At 51.6% G+C, this 12,798-nt stretch overlaps 1 protein-coding gene across 1 annotated transcript in view; it reads right to left on the bottom strand.

Moving 5' to 3' along the window:
- The window catches only part of LOC139260440 (striated muscle-specific serine/threonine-protein kinase-like), a 458,414-nt gene that overhangs the window by 229,947 nt on the left and 215,669 nt on the right, over positions 1–12,798 (bottom strand). The window contains exon 10 of the mRNA XM_070877003.1: positions 5,166–5,426. Within this exon, the coding sequence (XP_070733104.1) occupies positions 5,166–5,426 (261 nt within the window). The remainder of the gene's footprint in view (positions 1–5,165; positions 5,427–12,798) is intronic.

The following is a 12,798-nucleotide window of genomic DNA, read 5'->3' as shown; positions in this document are numbered from 1 at the left end:
TGCTTTCTTGTCATTCTTTGCTGTCATTTAAAATTTTCCCAATCCTCTAGTTTCCCACTAACCTTGGCCACCTTATACGCATTGGTTTTTAATTTGATACTCTCCTTTATTTCCTTGGTAATCCACGGCTGGTTATCCCTTCTCTTACCGCCCTTCTTTTTCACTGGAATATATTTTTGTTGAGCACTGTGAAAGAGCTCCTTAAAAGTCCTCCACTGTTCCTCAATTGTGCCACTGTTTAGTCTGTGTTTCCAGTCTACTTTAGCCAACTCTGCCCTCATCCCACTGTAGTACCCTTTGTTTAAGCATAGTACGCTTGTTTGAGACACTACTTCCTCACCCTCAATCTGTATTACAAATTCAACCATACAGCGATCACTCATTCCGAGAGGATCTTTTACTAGGAGATCGTTTATTATTCCTGTCTCATTACACAGGACCAGATCTAAGATAGCTTGCTCCCTCGTAGGTTCTGTAACATACTGTTCTAAGAAACAATCCCGTATGCATTCTATGAATTCCTCCTCAAGGCTACCCCGTGCGATTTGATTTGACCAATCGATATGTAGGTTAAAATCCCCCATGATTACTGCCGTTCCTTTTTCACATGCCTCCATTATTCCCTTGATTATTGCCCGCCCCACCGTGAAGTTATTATTTGGGGGCCTATAAACTACGCCCACCAGTGACTTTTTCCCCTTACTATCTTTAATCTCCACCCACAATGATTCAACATTTTGTTCATTCGAGCCAATATCGTCTCTCACAACTGCCCTGATATCATCCTTTATGAACAGAGCTACCCCACCTCCTTTCCCTTCTTGTCTATCTTTCCGAATTGTCAGATACCCCTGTATGTTTAATTCCCAGTCTTGGCCACCCTGCAACCACGTTTCTGTAATGGCCACCAAATCATACCCATTTGTAATGATTTGTGCCGTCAACTCATTTACTTTATTTTGAATGCTGCGTGCGTTTAGGTAGAATGTTTTAATACTAGTTTTTAAACCATGATTTTTAGTTTTGACCCCTCCTGCAGCCCCTTTATATTCATACATATTGTCCCTTCCTATCACCTTGTGGTTTACACTTACCCCAGTGCTACTCTGCTCTGTTGCCTCCTGCCTTTTGCATTCTTTCTTGGGATCCTCTTCATCTGAGCTCTCACCCACTCTAACTAGCTCAGAGCCCTCTCCTGTGTTCCGAATACTCCTTGCATTGAGGCTTGCCTTTTTATTAGACTTTGACCCTTTAGAATTTTGCTGTACAGTGGTCCTTTTTGTTTTTTGCCTTGGGTTTCTCTGCTCTCCACTTTTAATCATCTCCTTTCTGTCTTTTGCTTTTGTTTCCTTTTTGTTTCCCTCTGTCTCCCTGCATTGGTTCCCATCCCCCTGCCATATTAGTTTAACTCCTCCCCAACAGCACTGGCAAACACTCCCCCTAGGACATTGGTTCCGGTCCTGCCCAGGTGCAGACCGTCCGGTTTGTACTGGTCCCACCTCCCCCAGAACCGGTTGCAATGCCCCAGGAATTAGAATCCCTCCCTGCTGCACCACTGCTCAAGCCACGTATTCATCTGAGCTATCCTGCGATTCCGACTCTGACTAGCACGTGGCACTGGTAGCAATCCCGAGATTACTACTTTTGAGGTCCTACGTTTTAATTTAGCCCCTAGCTCCTTAAATTCGTCTCGTAGGACCTCATCCCTTTTTTTACCGATGTCGTTGGTACCAATGTGCACCACGACAACTGGCTGTTCACCCTCCCTTTTCAGAATGTCCTGCACCCGCTCCGAGACATCCTTGACACTTGCACCAGGGAGGCAACATACCATCCTGGAGTCTCGGTTGCGGCCGCAAAAACGCCTATCTATTCCCCTCACCATCGAATCCCCTATCACTATCGCTCGCCCACTCTTTTTCCTGCCCTCCTGTGCAGCAGAGCCAGTCACGGTGCCATGAACTTGGCTGCTGCTGCCCTCCCCTGATGAGTCATCCCCCTCAACAGTACTCAAAGCGGTGTATCTGTTTTGCAGGGGGATGACCCCAGGGGACCCCTGCACTACCTTCCTTGCACTGCTCTTCCTGCTGGTCTTCCATTCCCTATCTGGCTGTGGACCCTTCACCTGCGGTAAGACCAACTCGCTACACGTGATACTCACGTCATTCTCAGCATCGTGGATGCTCCAGAGTGAATCCACCCTCAGCTCCAATTCCGCAACGCGGACCGTCAGGAACTGGAGGTGGATACTCTTCCCGCACACGTAGTCGTCAGGGACACCGGAAGTGTCCCTGAGTTCCCACATGGTACAGGATGAGCATAACACCCGACCGAGCTCTCCTGCCATGACTTAACCCTTAGATACACTTAAATTGGCAACAACAATGGTGAAGTTTACTCGTTGTTATAGAAGAGAAAAAAGAAAAACTACTCACCAATCACCAGCCAATCACTTACCCCCTTGGCTGTGACGTCACCTTTCTGTTTCTTTCTACTTCTTTTTTGCCTTCTCCCTGTAGCTGCACAAGCTTCTCGCCAAACTCGCGCTGCTCCCGGTCTCACTGGCCTGTTGTAGGCCTCTCTGATCCCCGGAACTCCCGCCTCTCGCCGAACTCGCGCTGCTCCCGGTCTCACTGGCCTTTTGTAGGCCTCTCCGATCCCCGGAACTCCCGCCTCTCGCCGAACTCGCGCTGCTCCCGGTCTCATTGGCCTGTTGTAGGCCTCTCCGATCCCCGGAACTCCCGCCTCTCGCCGAACTCGCGCTGCTCCCGGTCTCATTGGCCTGTTGTAGGCCTCTCCGATCCCCGGAACTCCCGCCGTTGTTGTTGTTGCCTCTCCCTCGCCATTTTTGTTACATGGAAATTTACAGCACGGACGGAGGCCATTCGGCTCATCGTGTCCGTGCCGGCCGACCAAGAGCTACCCAGCCTAATCCCACTTTCCAGCTCTCGGTCCGTAGCCCTGTGGGTTACGGCACTTCAGGTGCACATCCAAGTACTGTTTAAATGTGGTGAGTGTTTCTGCCTCTACCACCCTTTCAGGCCGTGAGTTCCAGACCCCCACCACCCTCTGGGTGAAGATATTTTCCCTCAAATCCCCTCTAAACGTCTCCCCAATTACTTTATGCCCCCTGGTTGTTGACCCTTCTGCTAAGGGAAATAGGTCCTTCCTATCCACTCTATCCAGGCCCCTCATAATTTTATACACCTCAATAAGGTCTCCCCTCAGCCTCCTCTGTTCCAAAGAAAACAACCCCAGCCTATCCAATCTTTCCTCATAGCTAAAATTCTCCAGTCCAGGCAACATCCTCGTAAATCTCCTCTGCACCCTCTCCAGTGCAATCACATCTTTCCTGTAATGTGGTGACCAGAACTGCACGCAGTACTCCAGCTGTGGTCTAACTAGTGTTTTATACAGTTCAAGCGTAACCTCCCGGCTCTTGTATTCTATGCAAGTATTCCGTATGCCTTCTTATCCACCTGGCCTGCTACTTTCAGGAATCTGTGGACCTGCACTCCCAGGTCTCTTTGTTCCTCTCCACTTCTCAGTCATCATCATGGGCGGCCCCTCGAACGAGGATGACTTGCTTCCACACGAGTTCACAGATGTTTCAATGAAGGACCCGATGTTCCAGTCCTGAACTCCAGTTGAAGGGGTGGAAGATGCCTGTGCGTGGATTTTCTTTAACGTGTGGTGACTTGCACATTTTTTTGTGACGTCTCCGTGTGCTACCACTAATACTGTATATGGTCGAGGTCTCTGAGCCATACAGTAGACACCTCAAATCGCTGGAGAAATACCACCAACGATGTCTCCGCAAGATCCGACAAATCCCCTGGGAGGACAGACGCACCAACGTTAGCGTCCTCGACCAGGCCAACCTCCCCAGCATCGAAGCACTGACCACACTCGATCAGCTCCGCTGGGCAGGGCCACATTGTCCGCATGCCAGACACGAGACTCCCAAAGCAAGCGCTCTACACGGAACTCCTTCACGGCAAACGAGCCAAAGGTGGGCAGAGGAAACGTTACAAGGACACCCTCAAAGCCTCCCTGATAACATCCCCACCGACACCTGGGAGTCCCCGGCCAAAGATCGCCCTAAGTGGAGGAAGTGCATCCAGGAGGGCAGGGTCCAGGCTGGGCCTCGAGAGCAGGCCGGTAATCCATCTTTAGAATTCTCTACCCCAGATGGCTGTGGATCTAAGCATTCTGTATGCCTTCTTAACCACCTCATCTACCTGGCCTGCTACCTTCAGGGATGTGTGGACCTGCACTCCAAGGTCCCTTTGTTCCTCAACACATCTCAGTATCCTACCACAGATACCAGCGTGCGCAATGTCATAGAAACATAGAAAATAGGTGCAGGAGTAGGCCATTCAGCCCTTCGAGCCTGCACCAGCATTCAATATGATCATGGCAGATCATGCAACCTCAGTACCCCTTTCCTGCTTTCTCTCCATACCCCTTGATCCCTTTAGCCGTAAGGGCCACATCTAACTCCCTCTTGAATATATCTAACGAACTGGCCTCAACAACTCTATGCGATAGAGAATTCCATAGGTTCACCACTCTCTGGGTGAAAAAGTTTCTCCTCATCTCGGTCCTAAATAGCTTACCCCTTATCCTTAGACTGTGACCCCTGGTTCTGGACTTCTCCAACATCGGGAATATTCTTCCTGCATCTAACCTGTCCAATCCCGTCAGAATTTTATCTGCTTCTATGAGATCCCCTCTCATTCTTCTAAATTCCAGTGAATATAAGCCTAGTCGATCCAATCTTTCTTCATATGTCAGTCCTGCCTTCCCGGGAATCAGTCTGGTGAACCTTCGCTGCACTCCCTCAATAGCAAGAATGTCCTTCCTCAGATTAGGAGACCAAAATGGAATACAATATTCCAGGTGAGGGCTCACCAAGGCCCTGTACAACTGCAGTAAGACCTCCCTGCTCCTATACTCAAATCCCCTAGCTATGAAGGCCAACATACCATTTGCCTCCTTCACCGCCTGCTGTACCTGCATGCCAACTTTCAATGCCTGATGAACCATGACACCCAGGTCTCGTTGCACCTCCCCTTTTCCTAACCTGCCGCCATTCAGATAATATTCTGCCTTCGTGTTTTTGCCCCCAAAGTGTGGAGTGTTGCCTTGCCCGCGGGGCTCACCTTTGGTGGTGCTGAGTTTGCAGGTGTAAACGCCCGTGTCGTCCTCGTGCACCGAGTTGAGGAGCAGTTTGCACCGCTTGCCGTCGAAGTGCATCTTGCAGTTGAGCAGCGCGGGCTGCACCAGCTTGCCATTGGTCAGCCAGTCCACGTCCACGTCGGGCGGCCCTCGGATCTCGCACTCGAAGCAGGCCGATTCGCCGGCATTGACCGCGATGTCCCGTGCCGGGGCCACCACTGTCAGTGTCTGGTCATCGCGCCGGCCTGCAACACAGCGGGAACAAACAGGAACCACAACGTGAATAAACTCACAATTTATATCAAGACTGGCATTTATATAGCGCCTTTCATGACCACCGGATGCGCCAAAGCGCTTTACAGCCAATGAAGTACTTTTGAAGTGCAGTCGCTGCTGTAATGTGGGAAACGCGGCAGCCAATTTGCGCACAGCAAGCTCCCACACACAGCAATGTGATAATGACCGGATAATCTGTTTTTTTGATTGAGGGATAAATATTGGCCCCAGGACACCGGGGATAACTCCCCTGCTCTTCTTCGAAATAGTGCCGTGGGATCTTTTACATCCACCTGAGAGAGCAGGCGGGGCCTCGGTTTAACGTCTCATCCGAAAGACGGCACCTCCGACAGTGCGGCACTCCCTCAGCACTGCATTGACAGTGCCTGGATTTATGTGCTCAACTCCCTGGAGTGGGACTTGAACCCACAACCTCCTGACTCCGAGGCGAGAGTGCTGCCCCGAGCCACGGCTGATGCTGGGGTCGGACATTGAACTCTGACCCCCGCCCCCGACCCATTATCATCACCAAACAGTCCCCTCCAAAACAGTGACAACGTACAGATATCTATTTATATAGAAATCCATAAATATTCATGGCTTAACACCTCCCAAACAGTCGCATTTTATTCAAGCATCTTAGCGATGTCTGTAGCTGAATGTTATAAGGTTGCACAGTGGGAGATGAGATACATCACAAACAGATTTTATGCTGCCAGGTTCTGAAATGTTTGAGAATAAAAAGGATTAAAAAGGGCGATTCATTGCAGCTGATGCTGTTTTGGGAGAATTGTAGAATGATACGGCACAGAAAGAGGCCATTCGGCCCATCGAGCCAGTGCCGGCTCTGTGACAGAGCGATCCAATTAGTCCCACTCCCCCTGCGTTCCCCACAGCCCCGCAATTGTTTTTCCGTTTTGAGCATTCATTCAACAAATTTTCTTTTTGAAAGTTACTATTGAATCTGCTTCCGTCGCCCTTTCAGGCAACGCGTTCCCGATCACAACAATTCGCTGCGTAAAAAAATATATTCTTATCTCCCCTCTGAATCTTTTGCCGATTATCGTCAATCTGTGTCCCTCTGGTTACCGACCCTCCTGTCACTGGAAACAGTTGCTCAATATTTACTCTATCAAAACCCTCCATGGTTTTGAACACCTCTATTAAATCTCCCCTTAACCTTCTCTGTGCTAAGCAGAACAAGCCCAGCTTCTAGTCTCCCCACACAACTGAAGTCCCTCATCCCCCGGTATAAGAACATAAGAAATAGGAGCAGGAGTCGGCCATTCGGCCCTTTGAGCCTGCTCCGCCATTTAATACGATCATGGACGATCCGATCATGGACTCAGTTCCACTTCCCCGCCCGCTCCCCATAACCCCTTATCCCCTTATCAGTTAAGAAACTGTCTATCTCTGTCTCAAATTTATTCAATGTCCCGGCTTCCACAGCTCTCTGAGGCAGTAAACGTTCCAGTAAATCCCCTCTGCACCCTCTCCAACGCCTTAACATCCTTCCTAAAGTGCGATGCCCAGAATTGGAGACAGTTAAGTTCAGGATAACTCCACGAGGCTGTGTTGTAAGCTCAAACCATTGTGACCTTGGTCTCTTTAATATAACTCCAAAGTGAGGCAGCAGCGTGGTGAACTGCCTTTAATACCTGCTTGCTCCAGGGTACCCAGGTGACCCATAGGCCTCCCACAGGTGTGCCCCCTAGTGGCAAGTCTTACACACAGGTGAGGGTCACATACATAACAGGCACATTGGCCCTGACATTGGGCTCGGAGGCTTCCCGCGGGCAACTGCCTCCGACCTGAAACATTTCTAGGAATTTACCTGGCGGTCCGGGAGAGGAGCGTGGGATTGTGGCGGGATTGTCTTCTCTTCCCGCGCGGCGGAGCGCGCTCCCGTCCTCCAGGTTCCCACGGAGACGGCGCAGTCACGTGTGACTGCTCAGCCAATCAGGTACAGTGTTCCACAGCTTTCTCATTAATAGCAACGGGAACTCCGTATCTACAAGTTCTCATTGCTGTTAATGAGAAAAAAACCCAAACACACTAAACACCGTAATAAAAAATAAACACACCTCACATCATTAAAATTCATTGCAATTAAAGTTAATAAATGCCTTAGAAAAAATAAGGAATTTTTTTAAAGTTTTGTAATTAGGGTTAAAAATAAACTTACCTCAGTGGGCAGGGTTTTTTAACAATAAAATGTGTTTTTTTAAATGTAATTTAATTATATTTTTGTATGTTTTAAAACTCTTACACCTGTAACAGTCGGCTATGCACCTGCTTTTATCAGGCCGCAGGAGTTTTGAGGACATTTGCCGGGTAAGATATGGGTAAGTCCCGCAATCTTGCCGGTGCAAATGTCCTCGCTCCCGAGATGCGTTGGATCTGTCGGAAAAGCCGGTTTTCAATGCATGCGCATTGTGCGCTGAAAACCGGCTTTTGCGATGCCTCCCCGGGTTGGTGCACAGGGGGCATAATCTTAGAATAAGGGGCCGCCCATTTAAAACTGAGATGAGGAGAAATTTCTTCTCTCAGAGGGTTGTAAATCTGTGGAATTCGCTGCCTCAGAGAGCTGTGGAAGCTGGGACATGGAATAAATTTACGGCGGAGATAGACAGCCTACTCCTGCACCTATTTTCTATGTTTCTATGTTAACTGATCAGGGGATAAGGGGTTATGGGGAGCGGGGGGGGGGGGAAGTGGACCCGAGTCCATGATCGGATCGGCCATGATCGTATTAAATGGCGGAGCAGGATCGAGGGGCCGAATGGCCTACTCCTGCTCCTGTTTCTTATGTTCTTATGTTCCCTCCGTACAGACCCGGGGAGGCTGGGATTTCTGGGCCAATACTCCAGCTGGGGCCTAATCAGTGCTTTAGAAAGGTTTAGCAATAACATCCCTGCTTTTGGTGGGTCTACTTTGGAAGCTATTCCAGCACAGCTTTCTCTTGGGCTAGTTCTGAAGGCACTGCCTGTAAGAGCGGCAAAAATATATCATTTTACTTCTGTGCCTTTCATTCCCACCTTTTTGAATTATACCCCACTCAGCTGTCTTCTGCCCATTTTGTGGAGTCTCTCCTGATCCCTGCGTGTGTCAGAACTTTAATAGCTTCATGTGAGTCGATTGGACTGAGAGGGAAGAGTGGGAGGTATAATGTATTTGCTTTGTGGGTTCTTTGCTTAAGAATCCATAGCAACACATTGCTATTAAGAACTGGTTGGTTTATTAGCAAAAGGTTTAACAATCGCACGACACATTACCGGTTCATCCACCGGGCTCACAACCACCTGCCCCATCATGGATCCCCCGAACCCAACTGGCCGGGGTTTTATTGAGTCTTGTGAACATCACATGACTGGCTAAGGCACTCCCAACTCAACGGCTCGACCAACCGGTGAGCATGCTCACAGGGGCAGACATTGCAGGAGGGTTACCTTAGAGAGAGAGAGACGCACTCTCTGGGCTCTCCTCTGCTTGTGAGTACTTTGGTTTTAGACAGAGCGTGCTGTAGAATTTTACAGCACAGAGTCAGGCCGTTCGGTCCCACCGGCTCCGTGCCGGGGTTTATGCTCCACACCAGCCCCCTCCCACCCCTCTCCATCTCACCCCATCACCATATCCCTCTATTCCTTTCCCCCCCATGTGTTTATCCAGCTTCCCCTTAAATACATCGATACTATTCGCCTCAACCCCTCCCTGTGGCAGCGAGTTCCACATTCTCACCACTCTCTGGGTAAAGAAGTTTCTCCTGAATTCCCCATGGGATTTATCTGTGACTGTCTTATATATATGGGCCCTAGTTTTGAACAGCCCCTAGCAGTCATCATCCTAGGCGGTCCCTCGAAGCGAGGATAACTTGCTTCCACGCCAAAAAGGGATGAGTTCACAGGTGTTTCAATGAAGGACCTAATATTCCAGATCCCGAACTACATCCTGAAGGGTGGAAGATGCCTGTGGGTGGATTGTTTTAACGTGGGGTGACCGTTGCACACCAGCCACCACACGGGGCTTGACAGAACGAGGTCTTGGACCAGTGGCAAGGGTTAACCAGGACGACTGGAGACCTGCTCTGCTGCACGGACCTAGTGCGCTCACATATCGCAGTGTGGGCTGGGTCCGTGCTGCCCCTGGGCCCTCGCCTCTTCTGGGCCCCAGATTCACGTCTCTCCTGGGCCCCGATCACACCCCATTCCGAACTCTTGCCGCTCTTGGCCCCTCCTGCTGGGCCTGTCCGCACTGCAATCAGCGACCTGGCTTCGTAGCCGTCGTTCTCCTGCAGCAGCTCACGCTGCCCCCTGCAGTGGTATGTTACAGCACACACTGCTCCCTGCAGTGGTATGTTACAGCACACACTGCTCCCTGCAGTGGTATGTCACCGCACGCTGCTCCCTGCAGTGGTATGTCACCGCACGCACTGCTCCCTGCAGTGGTATGTTACAGCACACACTGCTCCCTGCAGTGGTATGTCACCGCACACACTGCCCCCTGCAGTGGTATGTTACAGCACACACTGCTCCCTGCAGTGGTATGTCACCGCACGCTGCTCCCTGCAGTGGTATGTCACCGCACGCACTGCTCCCTGCAGTGGTATGTTACAGCACACGCTGCTCCCTGCAGTGATATGTTACAGCACACACTGCCCCCTGCAGTGATATGTCACCGCACCCTGCCCCCTGCAGTGGTATGTCACCGCACACTGCTCCCTGCAATGGTATGTTACAGCACACACTGCTCCCTGCAGTGATATGTCACCGCACACACTGCTCCCTGCAGTGGTATGTCACAGCACACACTGCTCCCTGCAGTGGTATGTCACAGCACGCTGCTCCCTGCAGTGGTATGTTACAGCACACACTGCTCCCTGCAGTGGTATGTTACAGCACGCTGCTCCCTGCAGTGGTATGTCACAGCACACACTGCTCCCTGCAGTGGTATGTCACAGCACACACTGCTCCCTGCAGTGGTATGTCACAGCACACACTGCTCCCTGCAGTGGTATGTCACAGCACACACTGCTCCCTGCAGTGGTATGTCACAGCACACACTGCTCCCTGCAGTGGTATGTTACAGCACACACTGCTCCCTGCAGTGGTATGTCACAGCACACACTGCTCCCTGCAGTGGTATGTTACAGCACACACTGCTCCCTGCAGTGGTATGTTACAGCACGCTGCTCCCTGCAGTGGTATGTCACAGCACACACTGCTCCCTGCAGTGGTATGTCACAGCACACACTGCTCCCTGCAGTGGTATGTTACAGCACGCGCTGCCCCCTGCAGTGGTATGTCACAGCACACACTGCTCCCTGCAGTGGTATGTCACAGCACACACTGCTCCCTGCAGTGGTATGTCACCGCACGCTGCTCCCTGCAGTGGTATGTCACAGCACACACTGCTCCCTGCAGTGGTATGTCACAGCACACACTGCTCCCTGCAGTGGTATGTCACAGCACACACTGCTCCCTGCAGTGGTATGTTACAGCACGCGCTGCTCCCTGCAGTGGTATGTCACAGCACGCTGCTCCCTGCAGTGGTATGTCACAGCACGCGCTGCCCCCTGCAGTGGTATGTCACCGCACGCTGCTCCCTGCAGTGGTATGTCACAGCACACACTGCTCCCTGCAGTGGTATGTCACAGCACACACTGCTCCCTGCAGTGGTATGTCACAGCACACACTGCTCCCTGCAGTGGTATGTCACCGCACGCTGCTCCCTGCAGTGGTATGTCACAGCACACACTGCTCCCTGCAGTGGTATGTCACAGCACGCTGCTCCCTCCAATGGCCCCGGCCTGCTGTTGGTCTTGCAGTATCAGCTGTGGCTCAGGGGGCAGCACTCTCGCCTCTGAGTCTGTGGGTTCAAGCCCCACTCCAGGAACTTGAGCCCATAAATCCAGGCTGACACTCCCAGTGCAGTGCTGAGGGAGTGCCACACTGTCGGAGGGGCCGTCTTTCGGATGAGATGTTAAACCAAGGTCCCGTATGCTCTCTCAGGTGGACATCAACGATCCCACGCCCGCTATTTTGAAGAAGAGCAGGGCAGTTACCCCCGGTGTCCTGGGGTAAATATTTATCCTTCAATCAATATAACAAAACAGATTATCTGGTCATTATCACATTGCTGTTTGTGGGAGCTTGCTGCCGCGTTTCCTACATTACAACAGTAACTGCACTCCAAAAGTACTTCGTTGGCTGTAAAGTGCTTCGGGACATCAAGTGGTCGTGAAAGGTGCTATATAAATGCAAGACTTTCTTTTCCCCTCACAAGTGGAAACATCTTTTCTATGTTTAGCAGATAATTCTGGCTGAGGACTCACTAAAGCCCGACAGTGTGAGGTTTCTGAATTAACATGGATAGAGGCACGTTTCAGTAACACATCCAGCTGCAGCTGAATCATGATGGGTATTATCCCAGCTCCTCGGAGCAGTCAGTGAACTAACTGCTCTATAACCAACTCTCAATAAAAGCTGCAAGACTCGGCTAAACCTTACAAGCGTGCGACGATATTCCAACGCTCTCCTGGCTGACCTCTCACCTTCCACCGCCCCCCCCCCCCCATAAACTTGAGGTCGGCCAAAGCTTGGCTGCCCCGTGTCCTAACTCGCACCAAGTCCCACTCACCCATCTCCCTCTGTGCTCACTGCCCCGTGTCCTAACTCGCACCGAGTCCCGCTCACCCATCACCCCCTGTGCTCACTGCCCCATGTCCTAACTCACACCCAGTCCCACTCACCCATCACCCCCTGTGCTCACTGCCCCGTGTCCTAACTCACACCCAGTCCCACTCACCCATCACCCCCTGTGCTCACTGCCCCGTGTCCTAACTCACACCCAGTCCCACTCACCCATCACCCCCTGTGCTCACTGCCCCGTGTCCTAACTCGCACCGAGTCCCACTCACCCATCACCCCCTGTGCTCACTGCCCCGTGTCCTAACTCGCACCAAGTCCCACTCACCCATCACCCCCTGTGCTCGCTGCCCCGTGTCCTAACTCGCACCGAGTCCCGCTCACCCATCACCCCCTGTGCTCACTGCCCCGTGTCCTAACTCGCACCGAGTCCCGCTCACCCATCACCCCCTGTGCTCACTGCCCCGTGTCCTAACTCACACCGAGTCCCGCTCACCCATCACCCCCTGTGCTCACTGCCCCGTGTCCTAACTCACACCCAGTCCCACTCACCCATCACCCCCTGTGCTCACTGCCCCGTGTCCTAACTCGCACCAAGTCCCACTCACCCATCACCCTCTGTGCTCACTGCCCCGTGTCCTAACTCGCACCAAGTCCCATTCACCCATCACCCCTGTGCTCACTGCCCCGTGTCCTA

The sequence above is a fragment of the Pristiophorus japonicus genome, chromosome 3 (genome assembly GCF_044704955.1).
Source record: "Pristiophorus japonicus isolate sPriJap1 chromosome 3, sPriJap1.hap1, whole genome shotgun sequence".
NCBI classification, from domain to species: Eukaryota; Metazoa; Chordata; class Chondrichthyes; family Pristiophoridae; genus Pristiophorus; species Pristiophorus japonicus.
Note: the sequence above shows the minus strand (reverse complement) of the source record. Positions and strands in the feature narration are given on the sequence as shown.